The sequence below is a fragment of the Eutrema salsugineum genome, unplaced genomic scaffold (assembly GCF_000478725.1).
Source record: "Eutrema salsugineum unplaced genomic scaffold, Eutsalg1_0 scaffold_13, whole genome shotgun sequence".
Classification (NCBI taxonomy): Eukaryota; Viridiplantae; Streptophyta; class Magnoliopsida; order Brassicales; family Brassicaceae; genus Eutrema; species Eutrema salsugineum.
The window spans coordinates 4,050,706-4,063,575 of record NW_006256885.1 but is presented as its reverse complement, the minus strand read 5'-3'; the positions used below and the strand labels follow the sequence as shown (position 1 = coordinate 4,063,575).

Genomic DNA, 12,870 nt, shown 5'->3' with positions numbered 1-12,870 from the left:
TGATGTTTCCTACTTATCATCATTACACTCAGTGCTTTCAGATTTCACAAATCCAAGAACCCTAAAAAAAACCTTAAATGTAATCTCTTTGTCCACTGTATAATGCACCCCCAATCAAATTCCCCAAATTTTAATCCTTTTGCTCGGAGAAAGTTTCAGACTTTTAAGCTTTCTGGTTAATGGGTATCCATCCATCAATCTCACTTTCTTTCTTTTTTTCATTAAACAAATGATTGAACGAGGAGATTTTTCCCTTTCCTTCTTCTTTTTCAATTTTGGATTATGCCCTCGTGTTTCTAGTAATATACCTGTGTTATATATATATAGAATTAATATTCTTTTACGCGCAACAGTTTATTTTCCTCCACTGCCCACAAGGCATTGATTCTCTCCCTCTCTCTCTCTCCTCTGTGTATTTTCGCCGCTAGCTCTGCTCTGGTTTTGATTTTGATTCCTTGTGTTCCCAAAACGATTTATTTATTTTGTTTTTAATATAAAGGAAAAGAAAGAAAAGAAATTGATTTCCTTTTTTCCATTTCCATGGATGCCTTCTCTTAGTAGCAGGTTTTGTGTAGCTGGTGTACACATTTAACATCCCATAGTGAATGATTCAGATTCACATCTCTTTTCTTTTATTCCATCTCCTCTCAACATCAACCTCATATTTTGCTCTATAAATACACATTTCCCCTCCCTTACATTCTCTTATATTTTCCGTCATTCGAAAACTATCTACCAAATCACAGCAAAGTCTTCAAAATTGTAGTGAAAAAGATCCATTGAACAACAATGAGTTACTCTCATCAAAGCATGGGTTCTGGTTTGTTTCTACTTCTTGTTTGCTCTTTGTTATATTGTCTTAAATGGTTTGGTGTTGAGTTATGAAGCGTGTTACTAAGTGCTTGCAACTCTGTTATGTGATTACTCTGCTTGAATATGTTTCTGGCAAAACCTTTGTAGGTAGTAGAAGTGCAAGGGGCTACGAGTTTGGAAGGACTTATGTTGTCAGGCCTAAAGGAAAGCACCAAGCTACTATTGTTTGGTTGCACGGTCTTGGAGACAATGGCTCCAGGTAATAAAAATACTCTCTCTTGCCTTGTATTTATGATCAATGCCCATTTCTTGAGTCAAGTGATAAAGAACGGTCTATGCTTCAAAGCTTAAACTCATGCTTGTCAAAACAATGCCCAAATCACTTAAAAGATGCCAAAACTATCTGTTCCTGAGACAAAAGTTCACATTTTCCCCTGTTAGTTGAGCAATCTAAGTATAAATGTGTCCTGAAAAGTTTTAACTTTTTTTATTTAGAAAGTCGAATTTTGGTATGTTCTCTGGTTAAGAAATTCTCACTTTGTCTATGTTCTCTCTGCAGCTCATCTCAGCTCTTGGAGAGCCTGCCTCTTCCAAACGTAAGGATCCATAAAAACAACCATTTTGAAGTAATTTTCTGTATTACTAAACTCTCATTGAAGGGTTTCTGATAAAAGATGTATGCTATGAACAGATAAAATGGATTTGTCCAACTGCTCCTTCCCGTCCTGTTTCGCTTCTGGGTGGATTCCCCTGCACTGCCTGTAAGCTCATTCGGCTTCTAGGCTTGTCTAGACTTCACGAAAACATACTTTCAAAGCCATTGCTGAACAATTAAAAAAACCAACCTTTATGCTTTTCTCAGGGTTTGACGTGGGTGAAATTTCTGAGAATCTTCATGATGATGTCGAAGGCTTAGATGCTTCAGCTGCACATATTGCTAACCTCTTGTCTGCCGAACCAAGAGATGGTAAGTCAGTCAAAAGTTGTAGTTATCTTCATGCCTCTTTCACCGCCCTCGATACTATCCATCACAGTCTCCAGCTTAACCTGCAAATGCTCTTTGTGGTTTGGTTCAGTCAAAGTTGGGATTGGAGGTTTCAGTATGGGTGCAGCGATAGCTCTCTATTCCACGACGTGCTGCGCTCTTGGACGTTATGGAAACGGACATCCTTATACTATAAACCTACGAGCTACAGTAGGACTTAGTGGTTGGCTTCCTGGTTGGAGGTATAAATATATTTCTTCAACCCTTTGCATGTCTTTAGTTAACATAGAGGCTAAGTATTGAAAATGTGAAATTAACATTGCAGGAGCTTGAGGAGCAAAATAGAAAGTTCGAATGAGGCTACAAGGCGTGCTGCATCAATACCAGTTATACTTGCACATGGAACTTGTATGTGTATTCTGTAATATAAAGTCCGATTTACTGTTTCAAGATAACTGTCAGTAGAATCTGATTTTTCTCTCTTGATATGTTCTTTGGTTGCAGCGGATGATGTAGTTCCTTACATATTTGGAGAAAAATCAGCGCATTCACTTGCCTTGGCTGGATTCCGACAAGTTATGTTCAAACCATATGAAGGGTAAATGTTAACTTATACCAAAGTTATCAGTCTAATTTGCTTTATTGTTGTGGTCTGAGATTTTAAGGTTTATTGTCACTGTCTAGGCTTGGTCACTACACGGTACCTAAAGAAATGGAAGAGGTCGTTCACTGGCTCGCCTCAAGGCTTGGTCTCGAGGGCTCGCGTTAAACTCCAAAAGCATCTAAGCATCTATAGCTATTTATACATGGTGTAGAATATATATATAAATAATAATATAAATATAATGGGTGGGTTTCTTGAGGTATACGGTATTTCATGTTTCTACTGTTTTGATATTATTTTTTATTTTGTGCTCTTTGATTCTTGATTATGAATAAATAAAAATAAAGGCCACTTATGCATTCTTCTAAATATACCAAGTTTCGTTCAATACCAAATCCAAAGATTTTGAGTTTCTTGAGACATTATTGCCGTACATCAAAAGACATTCTTATAAAAAGAGAACAAAAAACAAAATAACTTCATTCAGCAGTCAGCACAGCCTCGTTTAATCTCTCGTTGTTTATTGAGACTTTTGGTTTCCAGAGACGTCTTTAAGCTTCTCCTCCAATTCACCTTCCTGGAATTGTAAAAGGGAATTGGGATCATAAGCCAACAAAATGGAAAAACAAGAAGAAAAACAGTATGTTCCTGGTGAAACTAACCTTGTGCATGTTGAGAATGATGTCTGAGCCGCCAATGAACTCGCCCTTGATGAAGATCTGTGGAAACGTAGGCCAATGGCTGCAAAGAAGAAGGTTTCGTGAATCAAATGAAAGACCAATGAGGAAATATTTTAGTCAGAGAAGCGCCTAGAACAGATAATTTCCCATCTCACTGTATACAAACATTTAAGGAAGGCAGAAGAGACCAAGAAGGTGACCCTCAATTGTTAGAACAAATAAAGGCAAACAATTTTAGGAGTGAGATTATGCAGCCCTCTCTATGAAACATATTTATTGCGTACTCACCTGAAGGATTTCACAGCGTTTTTCAACTCTTGGTCTTCTAGAATGTTTCTAGCACTGATGGGAACATCTGAAGAAGAGAGCATCACAAAAAAACAAAAAAAGAATCATTACATTCAAGAGTTTTAAACAAGGGGATGGCTAATGGCTTCAACTTCAATCTACACAAGTACATCAAAACTTACTATATTGTTGCAAAACTCTTACGGCTAGTGAGCTAAACCCACACTGAGGAGATTCAGGGACTCCTTTCATGTAGATCATAACAGGATTATCCTTCACATCCTACACAGCCCAAGCTAAATAGCATAAACAAAAAAAACTAACCAGATGCAGAATCAAATAAATGCACAAAACATCAACTTGAAATCTAAAAGCTGGAGTTCACATACATTCTCAACGATATCCTTGAGTGAGTCCGTCGAACCAGAAGGCACTTTTTGGGTAGGCTTGAAATCATCATGCGTGTCTGAATCACTGGGAACTGTAGAGGAGTATCTCATCATCCCATTTTGGTAGACTGATGCAGATACCTATAAAACAGGAAAAATCACATCACAAAACCATTAATTCTCTTCGTAAAATTCAACTGTCGTGATCACCAAACCATGCTCTATTGAAAAACCAATTCGATTTTCCCAAAACAAAAAAAAACTAAAACATGCAACAAACGAACATCAAGTCCCCAATCTCGTACATGAGAAGCCAAATGATACAAATGGCGTTTACAAGAGGAAAAAGAAACCATTTTTCAAGTGATTCTTAATAAGAAAAGAGAAAACTGAATGAGCAGATCAAACAAAGAGTTTTGAGAGTAAACTAACCAATCTGCTGGAACGAACAGCCTGGAGGCTGGCGATTCCCTTCAGAAATCTGCTCGACAAAGCAGCCGCCATCTCCAAAATCACACAGATTTATCCAATCCACAACGAAAGTTCCGAGATTTTAATCTACCTGTCAAGAAAATTTGAAGCAGGGGAAAGGGAAAAGTCAGAGAGGATGCAATGATTTCGTCTCCAAAAACCAAGCAAGTGAATTCACCAAAATTTCAGAGATTTTGAAGGAGCAAAAGGAAGAAGAACCGTGGCTAGTAATACTTTCGTGAAGGAAGAAACATGACTACCTGCTGGAAAATGGGAAATTGCAGCTAAGAACGGAGCAGAAAAATATCAGTTCGTAGCTCACAAAAATAATCACTACACCGTCTCTAAAGATCTTAACAATGTCACGACCGCTTCTTCTCTTCCTCAAGTCGCCGACCCAAAAACGACGTCGTGTCATAACCCTAAGATGTTATACGGTGTCGTTTGTGTTTGTCACTGAAAGCGTGAGCGTCGTCCGTTGACTTCTTGTTTTCTGGTTCGGTTTTGTCCGGTTGAGATAGTAATTTATTATCTAATACGGCAAATTCATTCAAAAACAGAAAACACGAACCAAAAGATCTGTTGTAAACAATAATCTTATCGAGTTCAAAATCCTTATCAAAGATTAATGTAGAATACGAAATTGGGGAAAATGTTTTGTTTCATCTTTTTTTAATTTAGTCATCCAGTTATTTATCTGTCTTTGCAAGTAAAAAAGAAAAATAACATCCATTTTTAGGGAGAATTACAAAAACTAGCAGGTCATATAAATCAACTGCATGATATGTTGTTGAATTCTATAAGATTAGTAGAACTAATTCGGTTTAAACAGGTACACTGATTAAAATCCATTTTATAACGTAGACCGTGGTATGAAATTAATAGCTGTTTATTATAGCAATAGTACAAATTGGACGACACAAATGTTGTAACGGGATCGAATCTAAACTTATTGACGCTGGAAATTAGAAGTCTCCAGGATCACCGTTACAACAAAAGAAACACAATCACAAAGACACAAACACAGCGGAAATTACAAACACAAGAACACAGAAATGCAAAAGACCGAACAAACATTATTATAGAAACAAAAGATAGAGACATTCATTCATAGCTCTCTTCTTTATTCTCACTTCCTCTGATAAGTCTGATGAGTCGTATCAGTGGTCCGAGTAGTACCAGTAGTGGTAGTGCCTGGAAAATGTTCTCTGTCTTCTTCCTCCGTAGCCATACCAAAAGTATGCTTCACCGCATCAGCTGCACCCATAGCCATTTGCTTCACATGCTCACCGGTCTGGCTCAAGAACCCGCCCGTCTTGTCCCTACCGGCTTCAGCCGTCTCCTTAGTGTACTGAGCAGCGTCTTGAGCCTTTTGCTTGATGGCTTCTCCTGTCTCCGACATGTAGCTCCCGGTCTTGTCCTTGGACTCACGGGCTTTGTCTTGGGCCGTCTGGGCAGCTTGAGATGTCTTTTCTTTTGCTGCCTGTGTTGTTTCCTGGGCCTTTTGTTGGGCTGTTTGGGCAGTTTGAGATGACTTTTCTTTTGCTGCCTGTGCTGTTTCCTGGGCCTTTTGTTGAGCCGTTTGAGCCGTTTGAGAAGTCTTGTCTTTCGCTGACTGTGCCGTCTCATGGGCCTTTTGTTGGGCTGTTTGGGCAGTTTGAGAAGTCTTGTCCCTGCCTTCCTCAGCCTTGTCCCTCATCGCTCCCATAGCTTGTCCAGTCTTCTCCTGTTATTACGCAGCCAAAATCATCTTAAAAAGTACTGGAAATAAAATGAGGTTTACATATATATATGAATAGATAGATATAGAGATATTCTTATTACCTGAGTCTTGCCTCTGGTTTCACCAGCTTTGTAGCTTTGTTGGTTCGACGCCATTTTTTCTTTCTTTTCGAATGCGTAAGATATGAAACGACAATTAAAGCTTTTTTTTTCTGTGAAAGTATTTGTTGCTGTGTGTATTGTTTCACCCAAACCATCGGGACATTTGTAGTGTGTCTTGGTCGGTTGGAGAACAGGACACGTGTTACCGTAAGAGATACGTGTATAGCTGCGTGGTGTGCTGAGATTAAAACCCAATTAAAATTAGGAGGAGTATGGGGTGTTGTACTTTGCGAGTGTTATTATTATGCGGTATCTCGATGTTGTGCGTGTTGTCCTCTGTGGTTGCGACACGTCATGGTTAATTGGAAGATGCTTGTTACGTGGCAACACCGTAAGTGTCATCGCCGCATGCTATGGCTATATTCAATTTTGTTCATTTGTATCGGTCATTACTGCATGCATGTTCCGTGACCATGTCAACCATCACCTACATTCATATACTACAATTAAATTACCAGTGTGATGAAATCGAGATTAATATTTATATAAGTACAATTAAATTACCACTGTGATGAAATCAAAGATTAATATATACTACAGTACTAAGTATTCACCGAAAACGAGTAACTTCGAGGTTATTCCTTGAACTTCGAACTAACCTCCACACATAATTAGCCTTGTTAGATGTGTAACAATTAGCCAATAATATACTTGCCACGTTTGAATCTGAAATGGCACCAAAACGTGACGGCAAAAAAATAGATGAAATTTTTGAACAATGTATCAAACAAAAAAATGAACCAGCATGGATCGGTAAAATCAGGATCACAGTTACAGGCAGCCTAGCTTGAACGATCTCAACCCACTAATGTTCTCCAATATTTTATTTTTCATATTTTTATTGTTCGATTCTCTTTCTTATCTTATTGTTTTGTCTTACAACCATTCTTTAGATATTAATTACCCAAAAGCATAATAAAATTTTATGGTTTAATATATACGTTAAAATGAAGACATTTTTCAGTTATTCCTTTTTTGTATTGAACTTATTTTACGGGAAAATACTCAATATTAATCTAGATCCGATATCTTCTACTTTCACTTTGATTAGTTATATAATATAATTCTCATGCAAAATGTTTTGAAATGAAACGGGAACATTAGAACAAATGAACAAGGGGTACTGCCCCAACTGCGAAGAGCTCTCTTGTGACAAACGCCGACAAGACCTAGCTCCGGTGCCATCCCACTTACATGTTTAAGGTATATATATATATATATATAGATATTAGTCGTAAATTCGTAATATATATACATATTTTGTAAATTTTATTATGGACTTAGGAGTATTCTTGAGCGTTTGAGACCATAAAAAGAAAGGTTTTATTATGGAATATGGAGAGTATTCTTAATAATAATTAAACTAAAAAGAAGTAAATGTTAATTTTGTAAATTAGAAAAATAAAAGTAAAAATGAAAGAGGGTGGAGAGGTGATGCATGGATGGGAGTCCCAAAGAGAATCGAATCAGCTCAGTTCCTTTTTGTTTTTGGTTCGTTGCCCACTTTACCCTTCTCCAAGAGAATGGACTCCAGATATTAGCAGTTTCCCCCTCTTTTATCTGCTTAATCATAATAGAAAAATTATTTATATTTGGAACATTGTCAATTTTATCTTTTTTTTCTTATGTAATTCTAAAAATCTGGGAATAAACAGCAAGAGAAATAAAGGAAAATTAAAGTGAGAAATAAAGGAAAAGATGGTCAAAACGAAAACATCGAAGAATTATTCCGTCACCATCACCCAAATTTATCTTTATTGAAACTCTCTATTTTGCCTCATCCCTTTTGATTTTCCCTTTATCTTTTCTTTTCCCCTCTTTTTATGTTTTTTTGACCCATAATCATAATAGGCTCATTTTTTTAACATTATCATATTTGTATGGTTTTCTCATTTCTATCCCATCCACGCATTTGTACATATTTTCTTGTTTATACCATTTTGAACTTAATCGTATGAAAATATTCTTTACAACTCTTACAAAAAAACTATATTTCTTTTAATTATGCTGTATATGTACAACTTATCGTGAGAGATTATGAGTTAGATTAAAATTTTAATTTAATATTAAAATTTTTAGAAAATTAGTCATTAAGCTTAATCGATATTTTATTAGATACATAATATTTTAATTTTCTTATACCAATGTTTTTATTAACAGATGAATGCTTACAAATCTAATTAATTTTAAAGAAAAGAATATAAAAAACGAATTTATTCAACATATTTATAGATAAGTTTATTTGATAACAAATTAAATATTTAATTCATGCTCGATCAAAAAATGATACAAAATGTCGTTGTTTCAATATTATAAATAAGATTGGGAACACTCTATACTCAAATAAAAAACTTGTAACATTATTAAGAAAATGTTTAACACTAAACCCTTACCCTAAAAAAAACAAAAAAGAGAATGTAAAACACAAATTGTTTTTTTTTGGACCACCTCAGACATATAAATCGACGTAATTAATAGTTTTCAATTAGATTCCCTTAAAAGTATTACATACTCGAAGTAGAACATGTAACAACAAAGCAAGAGTGCAAGCTAGAAACCCAAAATTCTAAATGGCAAATCTTAACATCCCATGCAAGTACTTATCAAAATCCATCAGATTGATCATTCTTTTGGAAGTTTTCAACTATTATTACGTTGCCGCTAAGCAAAGGAGAACTCGTATTATAATTTTTTTATAAAAAGAAAAGAAGAGCAAAAAATACTGAATATTCAAAATTCAAAAGTAATATAGATTTTTATTCGTGTCTCGGATGTCGATTCAGTTGCCTCCTTAAAGTATAAATGAAAGAGACTTACCATAATATAATTGAGAGATTAAGCCACCTTTTTCTATATCAACCAAAAGCTTATACCACGTACAAGATACCGAATCGATTCTCTATTCAACATCTCTTTATATGTACACCTTTATCTAAATTCATTTATCAAATTTTTTCTTTAGATTTTCTTTCTAATTGAGACCCTAGAGTTTGAACCTATTACAACTCACACGGCCTACACGTTGAGAAATATATGTATGAACATTTATAGTTTTTTGCCTGACCTCAGTATATATATATTTTTAGGCGAGAAATTTGAAATACATGGCTTATAATGATATTATATAGTAATATAGATTTATATTTATAGCAACCTATCGCAGCATAGAGTACTTCGTAATAGTACTTTTACATTGAAAACGTAAGATCTAAGACGAATATATAATGAATTAAAACTTACTGTTAATTTCAAATCAGTTGTAAAATCAAACTATGCGCGACGTCTAATACTTATAAAATTAAGGATACCATCCAAAAACGGTCTTCGGCAACTACTTCTCTGCTTTCTTCGCTATCTACCATCGTTAATATCTACCAAAATATGTTAACAAGTTTCATTATAGAGAAAAGTTGAGTCTCGTTAGTTGTTACTATAGTACCATGTTAAAAACATGAAAAATATGAAGTATTTTATAGATTTTGTTCTTTATATTTTACAGCTTAACCTGCTTAGCTTATATATACTGATATATATATATATATATATATATATATATATGTGTGTTACAATAACAAATGTTGCTACTTCTGTCAACATTAATGTGTATTTAATTAAAAAATTGTGATAGGTGATAGCATTAAGCAAGGTCGCCTAGCTAGCTACTAGCTATTTAAACTAAAAATCTACTATTGTTCATTAATAACTAATGATGAGCTTCCTTGCTGTTGAAGCATATAATCATAAATATATAACATATATTTATGAATTGCACTAGAGATAGAGGGTCCAAAAAGTTACGAGTCAAAGAACTTTTGTGTAGAGGAAGAGGTTAACAAGATCTATTCTTTTAGTTGGGTGTGGGCTCCTTAAGTTGTTTGTTGGCTTCTTGTCACTCTTAGATTACTTAAAATTACATCATGCTTTGACCCAAGATTCTTACCAAAGTACTTTTATTTTATGATTGAGTATTATTATATCAAAATTCAAACTAAAACTTAAATTCAGAACTGTTCTATAAAAAATGAAGTGACCAAGAGACAATCTAAAAAATGAGCGAGAAGTGACTAAAAACAACATGCCGAGTGAAAATCAAATTGTCTAGTTTATCTTTGACTATATGTATAGTTTTGCATAAACGAAATTTAATTTTAATATATACATAGTACTAGCTGACAAAAGGAAAAACATATTGCTATATTAGGTTGAAATTTAAATTTATTATTTCTTTTTAACCACGGGATTAAATTTCTTAATACGAACTACGACGTCCTTTGTGAACAAGTAATTAAACTGAGTTATATGTCGTAAAAAAAAAAAAAAAAAGAGAGCTACACCTGCATGTATTAATCTAAAGATTTCAACATACAACAAACACTCAGAGCCAGAGCTATGCCCAGGCAAAGCATTTATCCATATTTTAAAAATTCAAGGCTTGGGAATCTCAGCCGAAATTATTCACTTAATTTATTTATATATTCTCGTTTTTTTTTTGTTGCTCTTCTTTTGCGAAAGTTTACAACTGAGGTGAAGAAAACGAAAAAGTCACTATTTATTAGTTTTTTTTTTCCCCGAGACACCAGTTGATCTTCTCTGTTCTATTTAAGCACATCCTCTTCACATCACTCTTTCAAAGCTTCATGACTTGTTGTCTTTCACTAAACACATAATCACATCTCTTCCAAGTTCATCAAGGTCAGTCTCTTATAGTTTGTTATTATTCGTAACTATTTGATTAAATCAATTAATATATTCACATCTCTTTCAACAAAAATATATAGCTAGTCACAACCAACTGGCAAATAAAATATATGTCTTACTATAGCCGATGAATATAATAAAATGAGTAATCTTCAAAACTATAATAAGTACATATGAGTATATATATATATATATCCACTTTTATTTCTAACATAAATATAAATTTGGTAACCAAACATGATTTTTTGTCCTAACTTTTAACGAAAGCAAAGAGTTCAATACATAAGAAATTCATTTTCATTAGTTGCATGGTACTTCGAGATCTTTTTTAAAAAAATAAATAGAAATCTGAGGTAACATTTTTTGGAATTATCTAGGAGCAATAGAAATATTCAAATTAATATGCATGTTTATTTTTTTGTTTTTGGTAAAATAATATGCATGTTTATGCATGTTACAGAAAACATATAAGCGCACGCATACAAGAACCGATATTCGAAGATGAGCAGACCCGGAGACTGGAACTGTAGATCATGCAGCCACCTCAACTTCCAGCGCCGTGATTCTTGCCAGCGTTGCGGCGACTCTCGTTCCGGAGCCGGTGGAGTCGGTGGCTTAGACTTCAGTGGTTTCGGCGGCAGAGCTATGTCTGCTTTCGGATTCACCACCGGCTCCGACGTTCGTCCCGGTGACTGGTACTGCACCGTCGGAAACTGCGGGACTCACAACTTCGCCAGCCGCTCCACCTGCTTCAAATGCGGCACTTTCAAGGACGAATCCACCGGTGGTGGCGGAGGCGGCGGCATCGGCGGTCCGGCCATGTTTGACGCCGATGTTATGCGGTCTAGACTCTCTGGCAACGCTGGCCGCTCCAGCTGGAAATCCGGCGACTGGATTTGCACCAGGTACCAAATCAATATATTTGGTCTATTTATATACTACACACATATTGATGTAAATTATGTTAAAGATTAGTTGATATATATAGATGATTTATTGGAAACAGGATTGGTTGCAATGAGCATAACTTTGCAAGCAGAATGGAATGCTTCAGATGCAATGCACCAAGGGATTTCAGCAACAGAACCTCTTTCTAAATTATACAAAAATGCCTTTGAAGTAGCCTTGTTTCCAATTTCTTGGGTAATTCAATTTTATATATTCCATCACTACTTTGAAAAAAACGAATATTTTGATTGTTTATTAAGTAAGACCAAGACTATAGGAACTATTTCATTGTTATGAAACACAAAAAACCCTTTTCGTCTGTGATCACAGTATTATATACAGACAATATTATATATACTTGGTAGTTGGTACTTCCATTCCATATATGAAATGTTTAATTTTTCTTTTCTTTTCAAATTTGGTATTTTCCAGGCACCGTTTCAATCAATGGAAAAGGAGAAAGAGAAGCAAAGGAGAATTAAAAGATGATAATTTTGTTAGATGTTGCAATGAGAGCCAATCTTGTAACTTTAGCTGTCGTGCTTTTGGATGTATTATCCATTTTATTATATTTCTTTTTTTTTTCCTTTTTTTCTTCCTTAATTCGAAAATTTCTTTTTAAGAGTTTTATTATTCTAATCATTGTACGCTGCATGTCTTTCTTAAAAGAAGATTCTCTTCTCAATTTCATCGCTTTATACATGAGTTGCTACTTTTTTTTTGTTTTTTTGTTGTCCAGCCTTTTCAACGTACATTCTTATAGACTATAGTATAGGGGCGGCTAGACTATCACACTATCACTATGTTATGATATTACAATCACTTGATTGTTTGTTGGATAAAGAACAATCACTGGAGTTTGATATCAAAACATGTAAAAGAGTAGATATAGTTATTACAAGTTATCAGCTTGTAATAAGCAGAATATTACTAATCTAACCGACGATATTATAACAACTACTATGGCCAAAAAATATATCAAATTTGAACTTGTTTAGGATAGTATGGAGGTTGTTCCATGCATCTCCTGATGATCTTCAAGAACGTGTAGACGTATAGTACGTATAAGAAGATTTTTTTTTTAAAAAAAATGATTTTTTGAAAATATGT

The 12,870-nt window shown here is 34.7% G+C and overlaps 4 protein-coding genes across 5 annotated transcripts; 2 read left to right on the top strand and 2 right to left on the bottom strand.

Moving 5' to 3' along the window:
- The first annotated feature begins 164 nt into the window (after window positions 1–164).
- On the top strand, window positions 165–2,786 carry LOC18025023 (acyl-protein thioesterase 2). 2 transcript variants are annotated; one of them, XM_024159701.1, is made up of 9 exons: window positions 165–183; window positions 961–1,072; window positions 1,373–1,409; window positions 1,505–1,574; window positions 1,676–1,780; window positions 1,890–2,040; window positions 2,124–2,206; window positions 2,303–2,396; window positions 2,483–2,786. In XM_024159701.1, exons 1-9 carry the CDS (start codon window positions 180–182, stop codon window positions 2,565–2,567), a joined length of 741 nt encoding a protein of 246 aa, XP_024015469.1. In that variant the 5' UTR covers window positions 165–179; the 3' UTR covers window positions 2,568–2,786. The 2 variants fall into 2 exon arrangements, with proteins under 2 accessions (XP_024015469.1, XP_006406938.1); XM_006406875.2 differs by lacking the exon at window positions 165–183 and adding an exon at window positions 223–820.
- Window positions 2,739–4,624, bottom strand: LOC18025022 (monothiol glutaredoxin-S15, mitochondrial). Its single transcript, XM_006406874.2, has 7 exons — window positions 4,491–4,624; window positions 4,192–4,321; window positions 3,760–3,900; window positions 3,553–3,652; window positions 3,371–3,437; window positions 3,065–3,143; window positions 2,739–2,979 (listed from the first exon to the last, which is right to left on the bottom strand). The coding sequence occupies exons 2-7, from the start codon at window positions 4,261–4,263 to the stop codon at window positions 2,923–2,925; spliced, it is 516 nt and encodes a 171-aa protein (XP_006406937.1). The 5' UTR covers window positions 4,264–4,321; window positions 4,491–4,624; the 3' UTR covers window positions 2,739–2,922.
- A 479-nt stretch (window positions 4,625–5,103) lies between these two features.
- Window positions 5,104–6,184, bottom strand: LOC18025021 (late embryogenesis abundant protein 29). The gene is made up of 2 exons (XM_006406872.2): window positions 6,055–6,184; window positions 5,104–5,956 (listed from the first exon to the last, which is right to left on the bottom strand). Exons 1-2 carry the CDS (start codon window positions 6,106–6,108, stop codon window positions 5,360–5,362), a joined length of 651 nt encoding a protein of 216 aa, XP_006406935.1. The 5' UTR covers window positions 6,109–6,184; the 3' UTR covers window positions 5,104–5,359.
- Window positions 6,185–10,680: 4,496 nt separating this feature from the next.
- Window positions 10,681–12,460, top strand: LOC18025347 (transcription initiation factor TFIID subunit 15b). Its single transcript, XM_006406871.2, has 4 exons — window positions 10,681–10,806; window positions 11,273–11,717; window positions 11,819–11,955; window positions 12,193–12,460. The coding sequence occupies exons 2-3, from the start codon at window positions 11,314–11,316 to the stop codon at window positions 11,907–11,909; spliced, it is 495 nt and encodes a 164-aa protein (XP_006406934.1). The 5' UTR covers window positions 10,681–10,806; window positions 11,273–11,313; the 3' UTR covers window positions 11,910–11,955; window positions 12,193–12,460.
- The last annotated feature ends 410 nt before the right edge of the window (window positions 12,461–12,870 follow it).

Bases quoted from the DNA above. Each gene is read 5' to 3' on its own strand.
- LOC18025023 (XM_006406875.2), top strand. From the start codon at position 790: ATGAGTTACTCTCATCAAAGCATGGGTTCTG. The intron at 821-960 runs GTTTGTTTCTAC...AAACCTTTGTAG, and splicing joins TCATCAAAGCATGGGTTCTG to GTAGTAGAAGTGCAAGGGGC. The intron at 2,207-2,302 runs GTATGTGTATTC...CTTTGGTTGCAG, and splicing joins TATACTTGCACATGGAACTT to CGGATGATGTAGTTCCTTAC.
- LOC18025022 (XM_006406874.2), bottom strand. From the start codon at position 4,263: ATGGCGGCTGCTTTGTCGAGCAGATTTCTGAAGGGAATCGCCAGCCTC. The intron at 3,653-3,759 runs GTATGTGAACTC...TGGGCTGTGTAG, and splicing joins TCAAGGATATCGTTGAGAAT to GATGTGAAGGATAATCCTGT. The intron at 2,980-3,064 runs GTTAGTTTCACC...TTACAATTCCAG, and splicing joins TCATTCTCAACATGCACAAG to GAAGGTGAATTGGAGGAGAA.
- LOC18025021 (XM_006406872.2), bottom strand. From the start codon at position 6,108: ATGGCGTCGAACCAACAAAGCTACAAAGCTGGTGAAACCAGAGGCAAG. The intron at 5,957-6,054 runs GTAATAAGAATA...GCGTAATAACAG, and splicing joins AAACCAGAGGCAAGACTCAG to GAGAAGACTGGACAAGCTAT.
- LOC18025347 (XM_006406871.2), top strand. From the start codon at position 11,314: ATGAGCAGACCCGGAGACTGGAACTGTAGATCATGCAGCCACCTCAAC. The intron at 11,718-11,818 runs GTACCAAATCAA...TATTGGAAACAG, and splicing joins GGCGACTGGATTTGCACCAG to GATTGGTTGCAATGAGCATA.